At 42.2% G+C, this 26,892-nt stretch overlaps 1 protein-coding gene across 3 annotated transcripts in view; it reads right to left on the bottom strand.

Moving 5' to 3' along the window:
- Nucleotides 1-8,020: 8,020 nt before the first annotated feature.
- CALCR (calcitonin receptor) overlaps nt 8,021-26,892 on the bottom strand; it is a 181,647-nt gene continuing 162,775 nt past the window's right edge. For all 3 annotated transcript variants that reach the window (XM_076331504.1, XM_076331505.1, XM_076331507.1), the window contains exons 12-13: nt 19,147-19,188; nt 8,021-11,636 (exon numbers count right to left, since the gene is read on the bottom strand). In XM_076331504.1, coding sequence (XP_076187619.1) covers nt 11,415-11,636; nt 19,147-19,188 — 264 coding nt within the window. In that variant the 3' untranslated portion in view covers nt 8,021-11,414. The remainder of the gene's footprint in view (nt 11,637-19,146; nt 19,189-26,892) is intronic.

Genomic DNA, 26,892 nt, shown 5'->3' with positions numbered 1-26,892 from the left:
CTGTGTCCCATGCTTGTCTAATGGCCTCATGTTATTTGTGTATATTGCTCACTGGTGAGGTTTCATCTAATGCAAAACATTTCTTAATAATGTAAATTTATTAATTTACATTTAGTTCTGAGCCAGGACGTATTTTTCTCTTCCAATGTCTTCCTATGCTAGCTAACTTCTGCAGCTCAGCTGCATTGCTTCAGAAGCAGCTCTGTCTTGGCTGATTGACAAACACCTCTGCCAAAATGAATTCTGCTGAAGAGCTGGTATTTTTGAATGTTAAAGAACCGATCTGGGAAAGCGCTTTCGGGCTTTGTTTTTCTGAGGACTGCTGACATTCACAGACAGTGTAGGGATGCTTTGCCTATGTCTATTTTGCCCTTGTGCCAACAGAGGTGTGTTCATCGGGTCATTGTGACACAAAGGAGATTTTAACTTTCTTGCTTTGTCACTGGTAGTACCCACAGTGATTTTCAGTGTTGTCTTGTTGCCCAGAAAGAGGCAGTTTTATAGCAGAAGCTGCGAAAATGAACATCAAAAGGTTGCTAGCAAAGCATGCAAATAATACTGTATGTATTGCATGCATTTGATATGCCCATTGCTTTTTTTTTTAATATATTTATATATAGAACACTAATTCACAGAGAAGGGTTCGGGTCTCTCAACTACATGAGGCATCTAAAAAATATGTGTAATTTAGCCAGGCCATTCTGTACACCAGTCCTGCCTCAGCCTAGTAGCCGCCTTTTAGCAAACTGGTTGCTGGAGTGCTACATAAAGTGCAGGTGCTGAATCCCCTCCCTGCCCAGCACCACTTGAAATTGCATCACTTGCACCCCAGTTGGACGATTGGGACTACAGGTGTAGAGTCTATGTAGGTATTTTGTATTATACGTGTATGTTTAAATATAAGTGTGTGTGTAGTCCGCATCACAGCACGCTAGAGGGTTCCCTAAGACATGGCTCTCTCAGAAACAACTGTTGAACATTTTTCCTTCTAATACTTCAGAAGGTTTTAAATATTTTGAAAAATTCACTAACTAGAGGAAAGAAATTAATTAGCTCATGGCTGAGCACTACTGTGAAGAAAGAGATTTTGGTACAAAATTCCCATCAGAGAGTGGAAAGCCAGGTAGTCACTCAGGAATAGGTGGTTTGGGGGGAGGAAGGGACAGCTCTTCCCCACTGACTTTTGTGGGAACTTTGGTCAGGACTTAGAGACAGTTTTAGATGTGTCTAGAATAAAATGATCTGACAGGTTGGGAGTTTTTACCAATGAAAACATGCTTGGAGGAAAAGACTAAATTTTGAGTGTAGGAGCCTAAATCTGTCAGTGGTAGTTTCAATGGACTCAGTGAAGCTAGCACTTTGTTTGCAATCATTTATCTCAGGACCACAGAGTAAGTCTGTGGCAGGGACATGACCCAAACGTCGGTCTGCTGAGCCCATGCAGTCCAGTGTCTTAACCACAGATTTTTGCTTGATTTTAATAGATATTTCTGTGACCTTTAATGCTATTGTGCTACTAGCTCATAGCTGGGTTTGTCAGAGACTTTAAGAAAGTTCTTGATGGGGTGAGGGTTATTCAACTGTTTAAGAGCTAGTTGTTTGGTATTCATTTATATCTGATTACCTTAAGAGAAGACGACATCCCAATGTTTTTAAAATGAGTCTGACTTTAATTGCAAAAATAGAAGCCTCTCACAAAGCCAAAATTTCCTGAATGCTCAGTTCTACACCAAAGAAATTGCATGTAAAACACTCCCATGCAACATGCAAAATAAACCAAGAAAGGGCAACTGACTGGCACACAGCTCAGCACGGACCCCACCAGGTATCACCTGATCTGAGGGCTAGAGCAGACCAGGCTTTCCAGGGTATCTGAAACCCCTCTCCAGGGCTCCGTCCTCCTGTATCTGCTGCGATAGGAAATGTCAGAGCAAGGGTTAACTTCTGTGTGGTTTCCTGCAACATTGCTCTCTGAGCAATCTCCCCACTTCTTTGGGGGAATAACCTGAAGAGTCAACAGCAGCCCCCACATGTTTGCAGCCCCTGTGAGGGATGTGGGTGTTGCAGGGGCAGTACCAAGCATCCCCTCTCTGATCCATCCATAGCCATTAAAGCTGATAAAACGGGAGCTGTAAAGGGTGAAATCCTGGTTTCCACAGAACTCAAGCAGCTGATGCTTTTGATTTCAGTAAGGTTGAGATTTCACTCACATCAGTCAGTATTTCTTTGTAAGAAGGTTTTCTACATGGTGAATTATTTACAGCAACGTTCATCTTATGTACAGCACACAATGCAACAGAACAATTGGTTTACAATCAGAAATATACACCTCCTGGTGTAGAAAATTATTAGGGTATTTTTATGGCACAAAAACACATTATGCAGTAAAGGCTAAAGTAGACAATGAATTTCCTGGCTTATATAAAAACAAAGGGATAATTCAGTTAGAACTGTGTTTTCATTCATATCAGTCATAAACAATGAATTTCTGGCTTATAGACTGTCCCTCAGATTTGCCAACATGCGAAGTCTTGCTACATTTTCAAGTCTTTTCAATTTTGTGAACCACGCATTTCAAGCATAATCCAATAAAAATTGATTGCATAAAAATTTCCTGTCATGAACATACAGTAATATTTTATCTAGAGATGAATTAAAAAAAAAGGAAAACTTTTTCTATACACAGGGAATCGTTTAAAATATGTCCAGATTTTATTGTATATGTTTTGATTCCTGAAGTTCTATCGCTAATTTACAAAGATTGTATATGCTAAGCATAAAATATATTTATTATGTTTCTTTGTCCTGATTGCATTCATCTCTTTTGCTGAAGTGCATTATTGGTAACTGATTCACCATTCTGCACTCAGGAGTGTTAGTACTTGTGTAACGTAATACAAATGGCTGAAAAGCAGAGACCTTTGTTCACTATATCCTGATCTGTGAGAAAAATTATTAACAAGTTACTCCTACATGGACTACAGCTAGAAAGGAGAAACATGCTATGGTTTTTTTTTGGCATTTTCCCAAATTTGACAAGTCATGACAAACTGTTCATCATGTATGTGGCAGTACCTGTGTAGGTGATGGCACATCTAGAGTGACCTGTTATCCTTCCACATCCTTACTAACTCTGACTTCCCAAGGAGCTTCTCATCAAGGAGAAATTTTGCAGCAGAGGAATAAAATGAAAAATCCTTGCACTCCCTCCTTTCGGAAATGAAGACTGCAGTATGGATCGTATCTACTTGGTGTTGGACATACTCGTACTATAATTCTTGTGAAGGCTCTGAATCACTGCCAGTTCAAAGCTACAGCCTCTGCCAGAGGGGCACCTTCCTTCGGTTGCTGGAGAGCCGATTGTGAGCATGAGGGCTAAGTCCTTGGGAGTTAAATATTTGCTATATACCCAAAGACAATAAAAGAGCACTTAAAATAAAAAAGCCTGTAGTACAATACAATTCAATAAACAAAACCTTTTCTTCGGCTGTTTCCTGTTCTTCTGTTGTGGGCCTGAACTTGATAAACCTGCCCACACAATCTGCAGCAAGCACAATATGAGCTCTGACCATTTGTAGAGCAGTACTCATTACAGGCAGCTGTTCTATATAGTTTTGATCCCTGTGGAAGCCATTACTGGTGATGCTGTCTCTAAACCAGAGATATGGCCTCTTTCTTCATGGAATTTATTTCACAGACTGTTTAAATTGCACAGAACTCCCTCCCAGGCCCTTCTCAGTAGGGATGTTAATCGTGGTGGTATTTATTCATAAAGGTTTTATTCATTAAAAATGTGCGTGCACGGGCACACACACACACACTGGGAGAAGTTCATCCCCTGCAGTGGTTATTGGGACGAGCCGTACATCTCCTTGCATAGCAGTTGCCTCCCAGAAGAACCTATCCCTGCAACATACTGGTGATCAACTTTGTGCCACCATCTGCGTTGAGATACATTGGCCTTGCTTGTTCAAAACTAAAGAAATATCAGTCTATGTAGCATAATGCTGATGAATTGGGATCTTTCATGTTAAATATGAAGCTGAGATTGTATTTCACCAAGTGTTTTCAATATTTGCTAGATATTTAGATAACCTCTTAAATCAGAGAGGGAGAAATCCTGCCCTTAGCCACCCTGCTGAAGTCAGTGAGAATTACTGCTGTGTTACACAGGGTACAGTGAAATAAGAGGTTTTCCATACCAAGGAGCTATCTGGTCTCAGGTGAGTCTTCTCCACAACAGTGGGTCTTATGCTGGTGATATAAATGAGATTACCTGTTGGAGAGCAGACATACAGCTGGGAAAGATATTATTTCTGCTCATCTCCTGATCAGCCCCTTTCATCAGCTCAGTGTTGTTCTAGCAAACTGAGAAACGCAGTGCAGCCAATGACTCTTGGCCCAGTCATTCCCATCATGAACCCATCTGGTGTGGGAGCGGGCAGATGGGTGACCCTGGTTGCCTGTGCTCCATATGGGGTCTCCAGAAAGCATTAAGGTAGTTAAGACAGGCTACATATCTTCTCTGCCCCACGGTGACTTATGCTTTGTGCATTTTGGGGGGACTATGGGTCACTCTCTACCTGAACACAGTTCTTATAAAAATTCATCGTGTGTATATATATTCATATATATAATTTATATATATATATGTGTATGTATGCTACCTAGAATTTCCAGATTTCTTTTTTGTGCCTTTAATCTAACATGCAACTTCTCAAGAGCATTTAGATGTTGGTTTTTGTAGATGCCAGGATTATGTTTTGTCAAAAAGAGAAAGGTAATGTTATTCTGCTTCTAAAGATACATGATCTGTGTGCTCAGACTTTTATCCCTAATTTAGTTTTAAATCTGCACCTACCATTTCCATAATTCCAGTGTCGGGTTTTTTTAAAATCAATGTGGGCCGAGCACCTGAATTCTATGAACTAGTTTGGAATAAGATGAACACTTTCCAGTCTGACTTGTGGCGAGTACATCCTGGATCATCAGCAAGTCAACATAAGGTGTAAACTGTAATGGAGAAACGTTCCTCCTGAAAAAGTGTGGGATGCACAGATTAGGGAGTAAACACTTCTTGTGGTGGTGATACTGAGGTGGAGAATAATGCAGGGCAGATGAGGGAAGGAGCTGTATCCCCTTGACCATATTTATGCAAACTAACATCACCAACACTTGGGAATGGAGGAGTTGCATCTAGTCATGCTGCTGCACATCAGACATTACACGAAGTAACCTCCTGCGGTCACTTCTCAAAGTTACATTTGCTCGCAGTGACAGAAAAGAAACCAGATTCTTAAAATCAGTGTAGACATCTGATGTCCTTTAAAAATTGACTGAAGATACTTGTTTGTTTTTTCTTTTAAGATTAGGCTTGTGAGATCCTGAAATTGGATTATGAAGAAAATCTCAAATGGCATGTAATGAGAGTTAAGTACCTTCCTGTCCCAGCAGAGCACAATGCTCACCTCTGCTGCTATAAAATCATAGAAAACAGGTCATCTAAATGGTCCCTCTGCCAAGGCAGATGAACGAGGCCAACATCCCTAACATTGTCTGTGCTGATTTGTGTTTCATGAGACTCACATACAACATCCTGGTTAGTCATCTTACTGTGATGCTTTCTTTTTCTGCAGCAGTGTCACATGCTCAGTAATGATAACCTTCTCACCACCTGATTTTATTGGTTAAAATAGCTGTCCTTTATTAGGCTGAGAGGAATATACTGATCTATACTTGAGACGCTGAGAAATACTTTCTTTTATTTTCTCGATGATGCTCTGAGTACTCAGTAAAGGGGTGCTTAAATACAGATTTGTGATTCAGCTGGAATTACCTGCAAAATTCTGTGCTGCACAGAAACATCTGCAGGTCATGAAAAGGTGTGCTGGCTTTGGCTGGGATAGAGTCAATTTTCTTCCTAGTAGCTAGTATGGGGCTATGTTTTGGGTTTGTGCTGAAAATGGTGTTGATAATACAGGGATGCTTTCGTTATTGCTGAGCAGTGCTTACACAGAGTCAAGGCCTTTTCTGCTTCTCACACCGCCCCACCAGCGAGCAGGCTGGGGGTGCACAAGAAGTTGGGAGGGGACACAGCTGGGACAGCTGACCCCAACTGACCAAAGGGATATTCCATACCATATGACGTCACGCTCAGCATATAAAGCTGGGGGAAGAAGAAGGAAGGGGGGGACGTTTGGAGTGATGGCGTTTGTCTTCCCAAGTAACCACTTTCTGTAACCGTAACTGTCTTCCCAAGTAACCCAAGGAGCCCTGCTTTCCTGGAGATGGCTGACCACCTGCCTGCCCATGGGAAGTAGGGAATGAATTCCTGGTTTTGCTTTGCTTGCATGCGCGGCTTTTGCTTTACCTATTAAACTGTCTTTATTTCAGCCCACGAGTTTTCTCCTTTTACTCTTCCGATTCTCTCCCCCATCCCACCAGGGGCAAGTGAGCGAGTGGCTACGTGGTGCTTAGTTGCCGGCTGGGCTTAAACCACGACAAAAGAATACTTTGAAATTAAACCTTACAGGTACCTTAATTACTACAGCTGCCATAGAACTACAGGTGTCAAAGCAGAATAACTCTGGCACCATCCTAAATCTCAGGGCTGGCCAGGGACTTAAACTTCACTAGATAGTTGACTAAGGAGCTGATCACGTTCTTCCTCCTGAGGTGGTATTTCAAGCTGGAGGTCTGACTTTCCCTCACTGCTGGCTGATGACATTTGCTGTATAGGACTCACGCTTTCATTTTGACAAGTCCCTCTGAAGCGGGTGCTCCTGGAGCAAGTACAATGGTGCATTGCAATGACCCTGCTGCCCCAGGAACTCAAAATTCCCAGTTTGGCACTAACGATAGCTGCAAATTCTCCTTTTTGTTTTGTTGGGGTTTTTTTCCCCATGTGGCTAGCACTGGGTCCAAATTGCATGTGGTTGGTCTCAGGTCTTCTATGCTGCCAGAGGGCAAAGAGGGCATGCTTACACACTGCAGAATCTCATTGGCTTGGGATCAACAACTGTTTCAATGCAAAAGACTTTTAGGTTACAAATGCTCATATTTTTGAGCAGTAATCAAATAACTGTGCATATTTAGCTTCACGAAGACACATCTGACTTTTAAAATTCCAAGCACTGGAAACGCAGATACCTTCACATTGTTAGCGTTTAGGATTTGCATCTTTGAAAAATGGCTCAGATTTTGTTTATTAATGTTGGCAAAGGATGGAGGCGGATTCAGGAAAAGAGGACAGAAATGCACCACATTTGCGTGGTTGGTTTTATCCCAAAACAAAGTTATGTTGCTACATTATAAACACATGAGCACTTTGTAATGGTAATACTGGGTAGCATTATTGCTAAGAATTTTAATACAGGGAAAATTGTCTGTTCTACCTTTGTTGCTGTTTTATTTCAGCTAAAACACATTTATTAAGTAAACCAAATAAAAAACGAGTCTTACTTTTGGCATCCCATGCCACGACAAGTCTTTTAATTTGTGCTGCATTTCTGTACCTAGTAAAGAATAACAACCAGCATCTTCTTGATAGATTTAGTTGCTCAAACAAAGCAACCACACAAACCCTTCTGCCAGAGCAAATGTTCACCAAACCGCGTTTTCATGTGTTGGGTGTGGTGTTTGAGAGGAAACAGATACTGCAGAGGTGATTAATGTAAGATTGGTTTCCTCTTAAAATACGCCTTGAATCCACTGATTCAAGTGTCAGCTCCTTTCCTACTTTTTGATACACTGATACATTAATTATGCATTTCTGCTGTTCCTGTGAAATGTATTGGAGACAAAACACCCTACTGCCAAGACATTGTAATTATTGAGGTCGTACCAGCATTCCCAATATTACTGTCACTAGTGAATGGTACTATTTATAAAGCAGAGAAGTGAAATTTACCTTATGTGTGCAATGACAACATTTCAAACCACCTTGAGATGAAGAAAAATAGCATTTTCCATTGGGAAATATTTTGATTAGAAATTACTCAGTAAGTACCTGTAAAACACAGCCTTTCCTGCAAAGCCATACATCATGCAAAGGATGTATGTTAGACCAAATTTTCAGTGGCTGCAAATCATCATCCTTCCACTGAAACCAAAGCTGCCATAAAGCAGCTGCCACTGATGTAACCACACAGTGTTTCCACCACCTGAAGCTCAAACCAAGATCCTAAACCCCAGACCCCGAATTTGGCTTTTCAGAGCATTCTACTGAACAGAGCAAGGAAATATCATTAGTGAAGAAAGAAAACAACCACTATAATGGCAAAGCATTTCCATTTTGTACATCCACATGAACATAGTAGACTGTGAAACAACTTGCACTTACATGTTGTAAATGTGTACATTATTAAAACCAACATGTTCATTATTAAACTCTCTATATTATGCACACTTCTTTTACAATCAGCTCATTTGTGTCTTTAGAAACTAGGAATGCCTTCTGGAGCACTCCTGGGAAGTGCAGTGTGCCCCAAAGCTATTCAGAAATACAGCATTCATAGCAGAGCCACTTTATTGTCTTTAATGACTAAATCCTCCACTTCCCATTGTTCACTGGTAAAAGTAGAAATAGCAATACGCGAAATACTGTTGTCTGAAAAAATAACCGCCTTCGTATTCCTTGAAGTCTGAAAAATAGCTATGTGGCTTGAACAAATACACACTATCATATTTTCTTATAAATGTTCCACTGGATTAACCATCTGATGATCTGACTGTCAGTGGACAGTTAGTTCTTGTTCCCCAGCTCCTCTCTCGTGTTCTATGGTTGCAGCGCCGGCAGCTCACTCCTTACACTGGGAAGGAAGCTTTGGTGGTGCACAGTGGCTGTGTGCGTGTGCTGGTGGCACAAATGGAGCAAACCCCTTCCCTGCAAGGCATTGCCTCACATACGGATAGTGGGAATTCGGTCCCCTCCCGTAGTGCTGGGTTTACACCTATCCCTCACAAACTCATTCCTGGAAGGGACTTTTCCAGTGAGATGGTGACTCGTGTAGGTAGACATGTACAGCAGCTCTTCATTTAAAATTTACAAATGAAGGGTAAAGCTTAGGGTCTAGCTGTGTCAGTGAAGGAAAAACTGAGCCTGGCTGAACACAATATTTAAAAATGGTTTCAAATTGCTAAGGATGAATTGTCTCCTGTTTTTGAGGTTTACGCCGAACTGTATTGCGTAAGTCATTCCTGAACACTGAAAAGAGTTGTTCACCACTCATCTAAGTCAACAGGGATTTGTCTGATAATTTCAATAGAATCTGAAATAGATTATCAAGGTTTATGGCAGGACTAGCTTATGATCTCTTTCTGTGGGACCCTCTAAAGTGCATTCTACCTTGTGGCATATAGACTGTCCTGCAGTCCTTCCTCAACACACCTGCAGGGTTAGGGCCTCTGTCTGTAACCTCCAAAGTTACCTCAAAAGAACTAACATTTAGCTCAAGTGCCTTATTTCAGTTTTTCTCTTCTCCTTTACTATCTGACGATCTGGATTTAAGACTATTCTAACCCATGATATTTTAAGTACCTTATGCAGTGCTAAGGCAAAAAATCATTATGGATGGAACCGCAGCAAGCAAATGAAGGAAAGGAAGAAATTCTACACCAGCAGCAGAAGTCCTACATGAATGCAGCTGCAATATAAAGGATGGCATTCTGTCTCTCCCCGTTCACCTGCCACGTAGGGCAGCAATTTTACAGCTCCCGGGTCAGGGCTGATATTTAGACATTTGAGATGAGCAAGCGTCACCGCTGACACTTGCAGCTGCCTCCTTCTCTGACCATGTCTTCCCGCTTGGGCTGGGGTTGAAGCATCAGATGCAAGTGAATTAGCAGGGAAAACAAAGGAGAACTGGTAACTTTCCAGCCTCCTTCAAAGTTAAAGACAGTGATGAATATCTTGAAGTTGTTAGTATTTGAAATATCCCATGCACATCTCAGCCAAAAGCAAAGGAGTGGAAATCTGTAAGACAGTTTTTTAGAGAGATGCAAGAAGGAATGACATTATATTCATTAGACATTTTATGCATAAAACTCCATAGGAGTCACAGCCCTGCAAAACTTCCTTGGCACTGGCCTTGCTGCTTGCAGATTCTTTACAATTAGCTTCATGTGAGAAATTAATCTATTTTATTTCTTTTGTGATTTGCAGATCTTTTGCAGTGACAGTACTGTAACTTCTAACTGCAAATCAGCTTCTCCCTGACCTGATTTCTGCCTCAGTAATCACATAGAGACTCTAATGATGCTTTGAATGTGTGATAAAAGGTGCTTATTACTCACAAAACTGTAGAGTCATCATGTTTTCCTGATGACAGACTCAAACATGAAATCATCACCTTCAACAACTAGGGACTCAGAACAGCAACCAGATTCTAAAAATAGATGCTTCCTGTGCTAAGACTTTAGTTTCTCATTTCTTACTGGGGATCCTTTACTGCCTTGATCATAATTCTATAACAGTGACGAGCATTCATCTAGCATTCATCTCAGAACGGCTATTAAAGAAAATTGTCATTTCCAATCAATTTCACAGTTTATTCAGAGTGAAAGAATTGTGCCTTAATGGTGAGTTTCTGGGCAGAGTAATAGGGTGACAATTTTTCCTATAAATAAATATTCTTGAACTACCAGTATCGTTAAACACAAACTATTTTAAGATACCTTTAGGACTTGTTTGAGGCAGCCTAAAGAACTGATCTGTTTCTCTGAGGGTGTTTGAGATCTTGGTATGCAATGGCTATTTCAGTTTCATTTGTTTTATGCACCTCCTAATGGAATGGTAATATTTTGGGGTATCCTTTGGGGATGGTCATATTTTGGGGCATCCTCTGGAGATCATTAAGATTTTAATACTTTGGAGTGATTCTTTTTCTGTTCATCCGTTTGATTTGTCTTGCAATGTGCAAAATCTTTTAAGAAGTCATCAAGTTCATTAAAAGGGGAAAAGTAAAGGACTCCAAGCCAGTTACACCTTGTGAAAGTTGATAGTTCAAAACCCAGTGTTAAAGAAAAGTACTGAAAGCAAAAAGTGCTGAAAGTTTCCAATTGCAATGTACTGGTTCTTTCTTTCCTATTTGCTATGGGCTATCTGACACTGCTACTACTGTCAGATGGTCACTTCATACGGCCGGTATCAGGAGATGTGGAGATGACATAGCCTGGTGGGCAGGTCCATGTTCACTCCCTGCTGCAGCACACAAGAAGAAATGGTATTCCCAACTCTGCGTCAGACTCCCTCTATGCCATCATTGTCAGAGGCTGATGTGGTTTGAATATGATGTGTCCTTTCACCTGGTCTTGCCCTCTCCCGCAGTGGCTTGGATTTCCACACTCCCACGCTTCTCCCCACTTTGTTCACAAGCAGAATGTGAAATGATGTGTTTGCAATGGCTGGTGCTGAGCTAGGCAGATGTCTCTCCAGATTTTAATGCAACGAGTTCAGAGTCCTCTACGTATCTTCCATTTAACTGTTCATTGTTGGAATCATGATGGTACAGGTAAACAGGGACTTCTGTGATTGACGTTGCAGTGTAGGAGGTAGATCGCGTGGAACAGTGCTCTCGGCGCCTTTGGCCCCACTGGGTTTTGTACTGTGCCCATTGCCTCTTCAAGGCTCCCTGTACCTGTTAAAGAAACACATAGTTAGGGTGAAGCATAATCTAAACCTCTATAATTGTAGACATTTTAAAATATGCTGCAGGAAAAAAAGGAAAAGGAAAAGGAAAAGGAAAAGGAAAAGGAAAAGGAAAAGGAAAAGGAAAAGGAAAGGAAAGGAAAGGAAAGGAAAGGAAAGGAAAGGAAAGGAAAGGAAAGGAAAGGAAAGGGAAGAGGAAAGAAGAGAAGAGAAGAGAAGAGAAGAGAAGAGAAGAGAAGAGAAGAGAAGAGAAGAGAAGAGAAGAGAAGAGAAGAGAAGAGAAGAGAAGAGAAGAGAAGAGAAGAGAAGAGAAGAGAAGAGAAGAGGAAAGGAAAGGAAAGGAAAGGAAAGGAAAGGAAAGGAAAGGAAAGGAAAGGAAAGGAAAGGAAAGGAAAGGAAAGGAAAGGAAAGGAAAGGAAAGGAAAGGAAAGGAAAGGAAAGGAAAGGAAAGGAAAGGAAAGGAAAGGAAAGGAAAGGAAAGGAAAGGAAAGGAAAGGAAAGGAAAGGAAAGGAAAGGAAAGGAAAGGAAAGGAAAGGAAAGGAAAGGAAAGGAAAGGAAAGGAAAGGAAAAGCTCCAGGTCTAATTCCATCAGGTTCAGTCTGCCTCTCTCCTACCCTCTGCTCCCAGCTCCAGAAGCAGAAGCAGTTGCTCAGCTCTCCACCTTAACTCCCTCCCTGCCTACCCTATGGCAGCAATTAGAGTTTCTGCAGTTGTTGCTGCTTATGATGAGCAGGTATGGGTTAGCTGTTCCCATAAGAGGTAAATGTGGAACAGATTGCTGCACAGGAACACAGTAGGATGCTGTGGTAGAAAAGGGAAGAGGAAGGAGGGATGTGGATTACAACTTGTCAGATGCTACAGCTGTATCCTTGCCCCTAGAATGGCTGATGCATTGTGATCCCTGAAGAAACAACCTTGAGTAAAACTGGCCATGAATGGCAAAGTGTAAGTACACTTCAAGAGCTTGCCAGGGCTAATTTTGTAGAGAGAAAGAGTTGGAGGATTAGTACAACTAAACAGAGATTTTGTTCTGGTAATTTAAGAAGAGGTTCTGTGCTGGCAAAAAAATAGCATTGGTCATAGCCCTCTGTGTAGCAAAGAATTTCAAACTTTGGACATTCATCTTCTAGGAATAAAATATTTTATTTAACATTTACATTAAAAGTGATGTTATATATGGCGCTAGGATATGACTAGTCCTGCCAGGGAATAAGAAGCCCTTTTCCAGCTGCATGTTCAGGCATGCCGGCACTCGCTAGCTCCTTCCCAAAGCAGGGAGTGGGTAAACCCTGGCTCTGTTCCTTCAGCTCAGCTATTTCAGCCAGCAAAATGTGAGAACAGGAGCAGTTTGCTGTAATAATCTGCTGTAAATGACCACCCCTCCAGAGGAAGGCAGGCGCAGGTGAGGCACTGTGATGACACAGGAGTGTCCTGCAGTTTCCATGCTCCTGCTGAGGTGGATGTTGTATGCCATTTTTGCTCAGAGTAGTCTGAAGTCACTCTCTGGGCTCTGTGCAGAACAGGATCTTTGATTCATATAGATGAATCTGAATGGCTTTAATATTTCCCAAGTCTCCACAATTCTAATCACTCTATTAATATGTATATAGTAAAATGTCATCTACTGAAGACCCACAGCTGCCTGCAAGAAAGCTGTTTCGTGTCACATAAGGACAAGGCTTCATAAGGAATTGCTATGAATCTGAGATGCTTACTGAGTGTACAGCGCAACTATGCAGCATGCCAAGAATGGATATTTCATTTGCTTTGGCTTTTTATTTTTAATCCAAGACGCAAGCCAAGGTATGAGGACTGATGCTATAAATCCTTACTCATGCAAGTAGTTGCACTGACTTTAGTATGACATTTGCTGGACTAGTCCTTTAAAACTAACTGAAAACTATATCCATGCCCAGTTGCTAATACTAGCTCTTTTTTGCTATTGTTTAGCTTAACAAAGTAGTTAAGGGTTCTTTTCATCTGGGGAAATGTATTCCTATTCACCTTCTCCTAACACATAAAGAAAAGAAGACAAATGGCTGAGTGTAGGTTAATTAGATATCAAGCACAGAAAAGGCATATGGTTACAATGGAACTTTAATTACTGGGGCTGTGAGCAAAGCTTACTATGCCAATATTGACATTTAAAGTGAAATGGTGGCATGCAGGGATATTTCATATCACACCATCGCCAAAGTTTATCAGTGAGAAAGAATTACTCCATGAAAGAGTAATGCAGTTGTAGCACATGATACAGAAATATGACACGTGAGGTAAACCCTGTAAAGATTTTAGTCACTTCAAAATTGTCTTTTGATGTTACAGTATGAATATTGTAGCTTAGTCACCCTAGAAGCTATGGGGAGGGACTGGAAGAAGAAATCTTCAGAAGGATTAAGTCAGTGACTTTCCCCAATATCACACTGGGGCAGCAGTTCCTGTAACCTATGGCCGGACACAATGAGGATAATGCAGAAATCTTGGATGTGCACAGCAGCTCTGCCCACCCACAGCCATCTCTCCACCACCACCACCGTGGTCATTAGTGCCTGTAGGCACTGCACACCTCTGGCCATCGCCTCTGCCCCTAAGTATCAAGTGTGTTTGCATTTCACAGCAATTCATCCATTCAGATTAATCTCAGCATCTTTAGTGAAGGTGGCAAGAACATGCTCTCACAGCTTTCCTGTTCCTCTCCTAGCCTCCCTTCCCCTGCCCCCTGCATAGACCCCAAGGCTTTGATTGCTCTTGCAAGGAGAGAAGAGCTGCTGTGAAGGTGATGAGCTCCTGCTGAGCTCTCAAACTGCTCTCAGTTGAGCTGGAGTCTGACGGGCCAGCAGGGCAACCATATGTCTGGAGATGATAACACGGTTAACTGAAGAGGGAAGAACAATGTCACTGAGACTTACAAAGCCTGCCGTGAGGAGCCTATAGTTTTCTTCTCAGAAGGGAGTGACACTTAAATTGTATGTTTGGTCGAGGAGAGAACAGACACATCCCTTCCAGTTCAGCCCATGATTAGAAGTGCCATTAGTCAGGTTTAAAAGGCTCCACAGAGCAGTGAGAGCACGAGGTCAAAGCAGCTGTGTTTTTATTCTCCACTGAACTGCTGGCCTGTACGAGAATCCAGCCACAAACGGATAATGGATAGTACAAGCTGCTGCACTTGAGTAAAACAATGTGTTAATCTAGATTTCTGCCATGATTCCAAGGATCCCAGATGAGCATAATTCAGTGCCAACTAAAACTGTTTATGCATGGATTTCAAATGTGTAAGCAGCATTACCGAAAATCACATGCACAGCCATAACGTATTAACGACCAAGGAGGCTCCTGGGGACCGGGAGGGGCAGGGCGATGCCTGCTATGCTTTCCGCTGTGATAGCAGATGGAAGAAAGTAAAGTCTAAAGAAATGAAGAGCCTGATTTTATTTATTCTGCTCTTCAGGACTTAAAAGGTTTTTCTGTTCTCTATTAGCCATTCATGCCTCTTTGGCACACAAGGTGTATGGCTGGTTTTTTTCCAAACAGACTTTCCGTTTTGTTGGCCAGCCTTGCAGTCTAGAAGCAACCTCAGGCCTGGAAATATGGTCTGGTGAGCAGACTATTGCAGAGACCTTGTATCATCTGTACAACACTGTTGTTGGACAGAGAAAGTACAGTGCTGCTGGACACTGAGATTTTATATGAAAATGCACAAAAGGATCTGTCATTTTAAAAGTCCAAAACAAATCCATTGTTTAGGTGTTCTTCCACATGAATGCAGGCATTGGTACAGCTTCTTATTACTATTTTTACATTTCTTTCTATAGATGGGCTCATGGTACTAAAGTGAGGTTGGTGAGGTAGTAGGCGATGAATGCAATATAAAACACTGTCAGGTGGTACTGAGTTTAGCATTGTTTGTCCTGGCCATACTTCATGTATTTCAGCCTTGAAGTTAAATATTCCAGTAGGAAAAAGTAAATCCCAGAGTATCCAGGCTCCTGTGATACTAAAATTAATCTCCTTGCCCCACACTGAATTTTCTCATGAGAAACAATTTTGAGCTCTATGGCAGCAGATGTATACAGCAGCTTGGAAACAATCTCCTACCATGACTGAAGACCAGACTGTGGCTTTGGTCTATGTCATACTGCACACAGCAAGACTGGGAAAAATTATCTCAGCTTAGTTCTCTTGGGCAGCCAAGCTCAGACCAGCACTCTGTTTGGAAGGACCTAATGCCATCTTGGCATTAGTCTGTTGCTGCTCCTCTATAGGTTTTGCGCCTTATATATCTACAGCTTGTGTAACTGCAGGAATAAATGGGACTTGGAGGAAAGGGGTCATAATCCTTTCATCCTCTCTTCTGGCACAGCCCAGCACAGCTACTGTAGTACATAAACTTCCTTGATGTTTATTGGTAATGTGCTGATGCAAATAGCACCAAACTGTCTTGAGTCTATATTGCAGAGGTGTCATCTTTGGCTCTCTGTCCACCTTAATGGGAAATTCTAAAAAAAGCTTCCCTTACTGTCTGGTAAATAAAATTTCCTATAAGAAAATAATGAGAGGGTTTCTCAGCATCCCTGCCATTGACCATGTTAGACAGTTTGCAAGTCTGCAGGAGATACAACAATTTTAAAAATGGCTCTAATGGTGAAAAGTACCCAAGCATCGACAAAAATCACACTCAACATGTCTGGGAAACCTGAATCCCCACAGCTGCTTGTTCTTACTGCCTGACACTGATGAATGTTTCTGATCAGTCACTCCATCAAGGAGTCATTAAACCTACATGCAGTCTGCAGCTACGCGGAGGTAGTTAAGCCATCCATGTGATTACTTATGGGAGCAGTAGAGTACAAAACTGAAAGCCACATTTCAATATCAGATTCATTTTAATCTCATTTTGGGCATCATCCTTTCCAGATGTGTTCTCTTAGTGATGGCTCGCTGACAATTCAAGTATCAAAAGTGGATATCCAGATGAGAGTCTTTCACAAGGAAGTGGTCGTTTTGCTGTAGGCTGCCAGATGTGTCAAAAAGGCTGTCAGAGGCGACTAGGGGTTTGGTGACTATTGCTGTTATTCAGGATTTGTATCCAGACTGTGCATCTTCAGTCCACATAAGGAACGACTGGCTGCTATTGCAGCTTCTTAGCAGCTGCTCAGTCAATGCAGAAGTCCACAAAGCACAGCATGTCTCTGAGGTTGAACGTCTGAATATCATGTATGAATATGGTACATTTTCTTAATCCAAATAGGTTTATTCTGAATTCTAAATTAATGTAATACAATACTTAATGGACAAAAGAGAGCCACATATTTATTTTACACTCATTTTCATTCCTGGAATATGGCTTTTAGTTTTCTGCCTAGCACACTATAGGTTAGTTCACATGACAGGTAAACTCATTCATACCCTGCAATCTAATTTTGAATTAAATGATACATATGGTCTGCCATGACGTTGGCAAGCAGATGCTCCAGATCTGTTCATCACTGGGTAACTTCAAAATTGTATTCCTGGAGTTGTAAAGGTGGATATGCTTCTCTGACATTGTGGCATTGCCAAAAGTACTTTGGAATTAGAGCTATCTGATGAAACATACCTAAGAAACAAACAGCCTTTAAGATACTTTACATTTTCAGTGCATTTTCTTGCTTCCTTTCCTCATTTTTAGCATTGCTACAGCCTTTCTAGGCACAAATCCATATGTTCTCATTAAAGTTGGAGAATTACAGAGTAATCAACCTTTTACTCTAAAGCTATAAAACATTAAGCAAATTTGTTTTGCAAAACCTAATCTGAAAAAAATGGAAGGTGACGCTGGGGAGAATGAATAAGGAAGAAGGCAATGTTCAAGACCAGGATTTTGGGGTAACACATTGTTTGGAGGCAAGTGAGGACACACTGGAGCACTGCCTGTATATAGCTATGCGGTCATTCCTATGGGGAAAGGATGTTTCAAAAATTGCCTGGCTGGTCTCTGCTTTCTCCGTGCCAGGTCCTCCCTACCAGGGAGAATCAGAAGTCTTTCTGTGTTTCCAGGGCATGGAGACTGGATTGTGCCAGAAAGTGATGACAGTAAGGGAGAAGGAGAAAGGTGGTAGTAGCCTGCAGATCCTGGGGACAGAAATGTGACAGGAAAAAATAGTTGTACGTCTCTCCAACTTTTTTGAATCAGACCCATGAAACCATGAACTTCTGTAGCATGATCTTTACAGCTATCATTTCACGTTAGGTTCTGGTGTGATTAACTGCTCACGTTTTGCCATTCTTTTTTATTGTCCTGAGAAGCCATGCTACAGAATTACAGTGGGAGGCCTCTAATCTTTTCTACTGTTGCATTTCTCTGTACATTTATGCAGCAAGCCAGTCAGAAGCAAATGTATAACGATGTCGACCAGTGGTGGCAGAATTTAATACTCTCTGCCACCCCGAAAGTTCGCAAACCAGCCAGTAGCAACTTATCAATAGATACCTTGCTTCAAGTTGCTATCAAAACATCAGTGTGGTCACATCATTACTGGGAATTTGCTATCTTCTAATAATACACAGGGATAAACAGCAGCATGAATATCTCTTCAGGTTGACATACTGAGTGTTAGCATCACAAAGCTTGGTCTGTACCTAATTCATCTGTTCTGGATTCAAATTTAACTTTTTAAAGGACTTTCTAGCTTTTCTAAGATATGCGGTGTTTTATTTTGCTACAGTTGAATGCTCCTAATGTATTGAAAAAACATTTTCTGCCAACGGTCTTTGGAAAATGGCTTACTGTAGGAATTTAAACGGTTCTTGACATATTTTAACCAGCTATTTTTTTGTAAAAAAAGTAGTGAAGTGCACCTAAAACCAGCTGTAGGTATATAAAATATTGATCCAGCTGATCAATATTCAAGATTGATTCAAGAGAATGGGAGACATCTTTGCCTGAAGGGTTTTTATTTCTCAGTTACTACGTGAGAAACACCGACCTTAAAAAGGCCAGTGCTAATCCTGAAAGGAGTGAAAGTAATCGCACTCCTCCAGGCTCCTCTGCTCTGACAGTGCTACTGGGGATGGCATCTGCCACAGCTCTGGGCCTGAACACAGCACACAGCTCTCCGTGACAGACCCCCGAAGATCCCCACTGCTTCTTATGGGGCATCGTAGTCCTTCCAGGTGATCCATCCCGCTATTCTGAGGCAGGAAGGGAAGTAGAGCACTTTTCTCCTTTACTTAGACCTCTGTCTCAAAATTGCAGATGGTAGGGGGAGAGTCTCATGCCTGTACCTCATTTGGTGCCATCTGCTTTGCAATGGTAACACTCCTGATTCATCTGCTCAGAGATATTCAAGTCACACTCTGCGCAGAGCTTTCAAAACTGCACACTGCTGCTTGCATAGAGAGTAAAAAGCGACTTTGTGGTTTCAAAGTTTGTAGCGCGACATGCTTCATTTCTGCATTGATGAACAATGAAGTGACTATTTTTCAAGTTCTGTTCATTTGCTGTATTTCACATGCTTACCTCACCATTGAAGAAGCAGAATATAGTTGCCACAAGTAAGCCCTAAGAGAAAGGAAAAGAAGAGTTTAGAGATCAGAATATATGATTTTTTTTGGTGTTGTTTGGACATTTGGACTCGAGGGATACAAGATGAAAACATTAGTCCACTCCCCCTGTGTCACAGACACTTCACCTAACCTCCCCCTCATTCACAGTTATGTTATTACAAAGATTTTTGTCCTTTCAACATGTTTTACCATTTTCTTCAATATTACTAGCATTTATAGATTATCTATTTTGGCTACGAAGTTATTTTTGTACAAGAGGCCTAGAGAAGGAAAATTAAATGGTATGTAAGGTAGATATCTTGCTTACAGGGGAGTACCACACTGGTACTGACTTTGCTGAAGAGATGGCAGAGGAATTGTGTCCTACATGCTGCCACTCGTTTGTCAGAGTGCAGTTACCCAGTTAAAAATGTCAGCCAAGGAGAATCCAGATGCCCCAGGAAGGCTTTAAATCGAACTGTATGTCAGGATAAGTGAGCTTGTATGTGGGGGATCACGATGGATGGCAGGGATGTGAAAAGAGGTACAAATGGCCAGGAAAAGGGGAAAAAACCCCACAATAGGTGAGTTAGAAGGTAGGGGACAGAGAAAAAAGAAGAGAGATTGCAGATCATAGCTTGGTCCTAAATGGCTTAAAATTAATTTAATTATTGCCACAGTTTTTCAGATAATATTTCACTACTGCTACAAGATTAAACAGGGCCAAGCCAGAGACATGAGGTGAGAAAGTGTGAAATTAATAAGGGAGAAAATTATTACACACAGAGCCTGCCATTCAGAGACATGTAGTTACACTGGTCCGTGTTCTAAACTGCACTTGCTCTTATTAAAATAGCATTACATAGCATCAGTGGGAGCCAAATGCCTTCATTTTAAATTACTTAAAGCAGTTATTATAAACTAATCATATGGCAGTTTGTGAAATTGAGGGGAAAACTGCAATACAATAGTTTGTGTTCCCAAGGACTGCTTTGAAGAGCTTTACAGCTGTATCTTTTTTATAAACCCCCATTTAACTGATTACTAGTTAAATTGTAGCTAATGCTTTATAAAATGGCTTGGACTCTCAAGTGTATATTTTGGACCACAAACGTAGGGTAAGCAATAACTGTTTTAACAAAATGCTTATATATTAGAGTTATACAGGTTGGTTTGAAGAGGTGTTGACCACCTGAATTTTGGCAATTATTTTACTCCAATAACTTTTCTCTAATGCAGAATTTGTAATTTGACATGACTTCAAATATGAACACAGAAATGCATGTGCGAGGAGGAGGAAGGGTAGACATAGTGAGAAAATGAAAGTTTATTTTCATGTTTTGGAAAAACTGTGAGTATTCTCAAAAAACTCAAATCCCAGTATGCAATATGCAATGCACAATAGTTTGTCCATAAGCTCTGGTTTCAGAAACACCACAAAGTCAACCAAAATCTTATGCCTCTAAAGCAGGATTTTGTCAGACCACAGATTCCTAAATAAAAAATTTATGCAAGAGAAGCAAATGCATCAAAAATTTATGCAAGGGGAGCAAATGCATTACTTCCTGGTGCCCTATATTGATTTTCTCCTGCGCTGTGTGCGCTACATTGATTTGCACAGTCTTGTAAAACATCCGCTGTTGAACTGCATGGTACATGGTCTCAGCAAGGGTCTCACTATTTTGCTAAAGTGTGTTTATATTAACAACAGTCAGCCATGATGGAAAATGAGATGGATCTTGATCTCCTCTGGGAGTAGAGATGCTCGATGGACATCCCATGTGAGGCAGAGCGGATACAAAAGACACCAGGAGGAGAGAAAGAACCGGAGAAATTTTTCTAAGCTGTTCTTCAGTGAGAGTGTTTGGGGGGAATTTGGGAACTACAAGGCACCTAAAGGCAGAAATTGAACATGAACTATTGAAGTGAAGCCATTTTCCATTTCAGTTCCTGTATGGTATTTGAATTCCTCTGTTACATCCTGCAATTGCTCTACTTTTCTTCTGTTGGAGAGTGTAGTTCCCTGAACTAGTGTTTTCTCCAGACAATTTCTGACAGAAAAGCTAAAGAGGAAGCTGTGGTGATGCCTCATATCCTTTCAGTTTCTCTTCTGGTCTGGAGCAAGCTGAGAGCAGATTTGGCTCCTCGTTATTTTGAGACCATGGATGTTGTACATCTTCTGGCTGAAGAAATTATTTTCTTTAGTTTGTCCCACATACATCTGTCTCACTGCTCTTCTTCCACCAGCAACAGCCCTCTGGGCTCTGCCTTCTGTTTCTGTTTCTGTTTCTGTTTCTGTTTCTGTTTCTGTTTCTGTTTCTGTTTCTGTTTCTGTTTCTGTTTCTGTTGTTTCTGTTTCTGTTTCTATTTCTTTGTTTCTATTTCTATTTCTATTTCTATTTCTATTTCTGTTTCTGTTTCTATTTCTATTATTTCTATTTCTATTCTTATTTCTTCCAATTTACACATAAACTCTTGCCCATACTTCAGAGTACTATCGTTATCTTCAGCTGTAAAGCTACAGAGATATCTATAGCACATACCAGCTTTGTCTCTTCGGAGCCAGGAGGGCTTGGGATGATGATAATTTTACAGTGGATCTATTAAAACATGTGACAGACTGATGTAGGTTAATTATTTCATGTAAGGCCCACAGGTTAATTCTCATATCTCTTTGACATATGTCTTCCATATTGTCTCTAAATGCTGCTGGTTTTTGTTCAGGGTGCAATTCTTGTTGAGGATGAGATCCCTAGGTCAATTATATTTCTCTGCCACTGTGTGGAGTTGTTAAGCTGACCTGTGATATATTGTCTGCTGACAGCAGGGTAACATTGGCTGTGGTATTGAAGGTGGAGATGAAGAATACATTGAGAGATTAAGGCCTTTAATGACTGCTTCTGAAATTCTTTATTTCTGGAACCGTGTGAACACCAGATGAATGTGGCTTTCAGCTGAATCATGCCTTAGGGATTGTCCAGACTCAGCAGCTCTCAGACCTTCATGTATCTTGTTGATGCCATAGTGAGTTTTTCCCTGTGTTTAAGTGCCTATACTGGTCCAAGGATATTCTTTGCTTAAGAGGTATTTAATTTGTATCTCACTCTCCCATGAGTGTCTTCAAGAGAAGTTCCAGTAATTTGCTCAGGTTAAAGAGAAACAAACAAAAAATACCTATGCAGATACTGCAAATTTACATGGGTTTCTGATACCTCAGTTGTTTTTCTTCTAGCTTTTGTCTCCATAAAACCAATAAAGCATATATAGATATGCTTTATTCATGAGCATGTCCCCGGCCTTTTTCTCTGTCCTAATTACACACTGTCTTGACATTTAGGTTTTACTGGAGTGATATATTCATTACTGATGGTAGACGATGATGGCACATGTAATTGTACAGATGGCCGTAATAAAAAAAAAATTAGTTTCTGATTCTCTGTGTGAGCTTTGGTCTATGTCCATTCACCTCTCACTTCTGGATCTGAATGGATGGGGAAGAAAAAAAAAAAAAGCGTGGCCAAGATCTTTCTTTCACTGAAGTGCTTCCCATTCCTATCTCTCTCATTTCAGCAAAGATAAGGAGCTTTGAGAAAAACAATACTGTGTTCCTCATCATCTTCATTCACAGCACATTCATACATCTCTGAGGTAAATGCATTACAAATTGTTCATTTATGTTAGGTTAAAAAAAATAAGCAAGGCAAAAAATGTGTCTGTGCAGTTTCTGCTGTTACTCAGGTGGGGAGATTGTCATGAGAGGGCTGAAGACGGCAGCCCACCTGCTGCAAAATGATGGAGACATCCCATCAGCCAAAGCTCACACTTTGCTTCTTCTCCCGCTCTCTTCTGGAGGTTTCATTACTGTCATTTTGTACATTAATTTTTCATACAAAAATGGCACTTTGTAATATCCAGCTTTCAAAAAAAACAATTTTCCCCAACTTGTATTGGCTCAAAATATTAGAAAGTTTTGAAATTACTAATAATGCAAAGAAAAAAAGGAACAAGAAATTAAAAATCCCACTTATGTTGTCAAAAGCAGTCCTATGACCTTAAGTTTGAACAGAAGGAAAAAATGTTTCTAGTTTGACATCACAGAGGATATTTATTTCCCTTTAAATGGAGAAACAGATGGAATGAATACCTTCTAAAATGCCTTGAAATATCTTACTATTTTTAAGAGGCTACTTTTAAATGGGTTAATTTTGTTCTGCGTAAAGCTGCATAGAGAGTTAAATTTACAACTCAGAGGCAGGGTGGATATATATGTGACCCAAACCCATGCCTAAAAAATACAAAATATCCTTTACACAAATGAGGCCCCTATGAGCTGGATCCTCTTGCCTGGCAGGGCTGGTGCTGCCGTCCTGAGGGTGCTCCTTGGAAGCTGCTGGGTGACACACAAGTAATCTTACTTGTGGAGAAAGAAAACTTTGATTATCCTCCATTTAATAGAAAAAAACTTCTTATTTGTCAATAAAAACCAAGGCCCTTATGCTGAATAGCATTTTAATTTCTCATTAGAGGCAGACTTGCACATTTAGGGCCACAGTCAGCAAGATATTGAGAAGAGGAGCAACTTTAAGTGCTTGCGTATTGATGTTGATTCAGGGGCTATTTCTCCACTGCACCAAGTGGACCTCCATGGCTAAATCTTCTCTGGCATAGCAACAGTGCCATGTTAGGTAATGTGATAGCCTCTACAAACCCAGCTACAAGATGCTGGAGAGAGAATTCAGTGAGAAGGGACAGTTGGTGGAAGGAGCTTGCAAGCAGGAGTGTGTTAATTGCTGGGCTTGTTTGAGAGCATCTGGTGGGGGGGTCTATATGTGGGACTAACTGATGTATCATGGGGTTATTGCATTTTTCTACTCTTCTTTTTTTCTTTCGAGGCCTCTGCTATGGACCAACATCAGAGATCAGAAGCTGGGATAATGGGATGTGCTCACTGGTAGCAGACCCTCTGACAGAAGCTCAGCACCCCAATCTCTTTGCAGCCTGGGACCCCTCAAAAGATGCACAGTGGTTCCCAGGGCGGAGGAAATGGCAGTGGCAGCCTGAGGGCCAGTGGAGGTGGAGGAGGCCCCAGCGGATTGTGAGGCATAAGCCACATCCCTCCTGCCCTCTCTTGCTGCAGAGACCTGAGTGTGGTTACAAGCAGGAAATAGGGCTGCTGCTGCTTCACTCCTTCGCAGGAGGCACCCTCTTTGCCCAGGTAGAATTATAGAATAGTTTGGGTTGGAAGGGACCTCTAAAGGTCATCTAGTCCAACCCCCCTGCCATGGGCAGGGACATCTTCAACTAGATCAGGTTGCTCAGAGCCCCGTCCAACCTGACCTGGAATGTTTCCAGGGGTGGGACATACACCACCTCTCTGTGGTGGCAACCTGTTCCAGTGTTTCACCACCCTCAGCGTAAAAATTTCTTCCTTATATCTAGTCTAAATCTACCCCCCTTTAGTTTAAAGCCATTCCCCCTTGTCCTGTCACTACAGGCCCTGCTAAAAAGTTTGCCACCATCTTTCTTATAAGCCCCCTTTAAGTACTGATAGGCTGCAATAAGGTCTCCCCGAAGGCTTCTCTTCTCCAGGGTGAACAACCCCAACTCTCTCAGCCTTTCTTCATAGGAGAGGTGTTCCATCCTCCTGACCATTTTCGTGGCCCTCCTCTGGACCTGCTCCAACAGGTCTGTGTCTTTCCTGTGCTGAGGGCTCCAGAGCTGGACGCAGTACTCCAGGTGGGGTCTCACCAGAGCAGAGTAGAGGGGCAGAATCACCTCCCTCGACCTGCTGGCCACGCTTCTTTGGATGCAGCCCAGGATACGACTGGCCTTCTGGGCTGCAAGCGCACATTGTCTGCTCATGTCCAGCTTTTCATCCACCAGTACCCCCAAGTCCTTCTCAGCAGGGCTGCTCTCAATCCCTTCATCCCCCAGCCTGTATTGATATCGGGGGTTGCCCCGACCCAGGTGCAGGACCTTGCACTTGGCCTTGTTAAACCTCATGAGGTTCACACAGGCCCACTTCTCCATCTTGTCCAGATCCCTCTGGATGTCATCCTGTCCCTCTGGCGTGTCAACCGCACCACTCAGCTTGGTGTCATCTGCAAACTTGCTGAGGGTGCACTCCATCCCACTGTCTATGTCATTGATGAAGATATTAAACAGTACCGGTCCCAATACGGACCCCTGCGGGACGCCACTCGTCACCAGTCTCCATCTGGACATTGAGCCGTTGACCACTGCCCTCTGGATGCGACCATCTAACCAATTCCGCACCCACCGGACAGTCCACCCATCAAATCCATACCTCTCCAGTTTAGAGAGAAGGATGTTGTGGGGGACCGTGTCAAAGGCCTTACAGAGGTCCAGATAGATGACATCTGTAGCCCTTCCCATGTCCACTGATGTAGTCACTCCATCACAGAAGGCCACTAGGTTAGTCAGGCAGGACTTGCCCTTGGTGAAGCCATGCTGGCTGTCTCGAATCACCTCCCTGTCCTCCATGTGCCTTAGCATAGCTTCCAGGAGGATCTGTTCCATGATCTTCCCAGGCACAGAGGTGAGACTGACTGGCCTGTAGTTCCCCAGGTCTTCCTTTTTTCCCTTTTGAAAAATGGGGGTTATGTTTCCCCTTTTCCAGTCAGTGGGAACTTCACTGGACTGCCATGACTTCTCAAATACGATGGACAGTGGCTTAGCAACTTCATCCGACAGTTCCTTCAGGACCTGTGGATGGATCTCGTCGGGTCCCATGGACTTGTGCACCTTCAGGTGCCTTAGATGGTCTTAGTATCATAGAATCATTGAGGTTGGAAAAGACCTCTAAGATCATTGAGTCCAACCGTCGACCCAACACCACCATGCCCACTAAACCATGTCCCTAAGCGCCTCATCTACACGTCTTTTAAATACTTCCAGGGATGGGGACTCCACCGCTTCCCTGGGCAGCCTGTTCCAATGTTTCACCACTCTTTCAGTAAAGAAATTTTTCCTCACATCCAATCTAAACCTCCCCTGCCGCAACTTGAGGCCATTTCCTCTCGTCCTATTGCTAGTTACTTGGGAGAAGAGACCAACACCCACCTCGCTACAACCTCCTTTCAGGGAGTTGTAGAGAGCGATGAGGTCTCCCCTCAGCCTCCTTTTCTCCAGGCTAAACAACCCCAGTTCCCTCAGCCGCTCCTCATAAGACTTGTTCTCCAGACCCCTCACCAGCCTCGTTGCCTTTCTCTGGACACGCTTTAACACATCAATATCCTTCTTGTAGTGAGGGGCCCAAAACTGAACACAGTATTCGAGGTGCGGCCTCACCAGTGCCGCGTACAGGGGCACGATCACTTCCCTAACAGTCTTGAACCTGATGTTCTCCCACAGTGGGTGATTCTTCATTCTCCCAGTTCCTGCCTTTGCCGTCCGCAGCTTGGGCGGTGAGGCTCGAGCACTTGCTGGTGAAGACCGAGGCAAAAAAGTCATTGGGTACCTCTGCCTTCTCTGTATCCCGGGTAACCAGGTCTCCCGTTTCGTTCTGGAGAGGGCCCACATTTTCCCTCGTCTTCCTTTTATCCCCGACGTACCTGTAGAATCTTTTCTTGTTGCCCTTGATGTCCAAAAGGTGTACCATTTCATCTTCGCTGGGCAGCATGATGGGCACTGGTGAGGCTGCATCTCGAATACTGTGTTCAGTTTTGGGCCCCTCACTACAAGAAGGATGTCGAGGTGC

This window comes from Aptenodytes patagonicus, chromosome 2 (genome assembly GCF_965638725.1).
Source record: "Aptenodytes patagonicus chromosome 2, bAptPat1.pri.cur, whole genome shotgun sequence".
NCBI classification, from domain to species: domain Eukaryota; kingdom Metazoa; phylum Chordata; class Aves; order Sphenisciformes; family Spheniscidae; genus Aptenodytes; species Aptenodytes patagonicus.
This window is presented reverse-complemented; position numbering and strand designations above follow the sequence as displayed.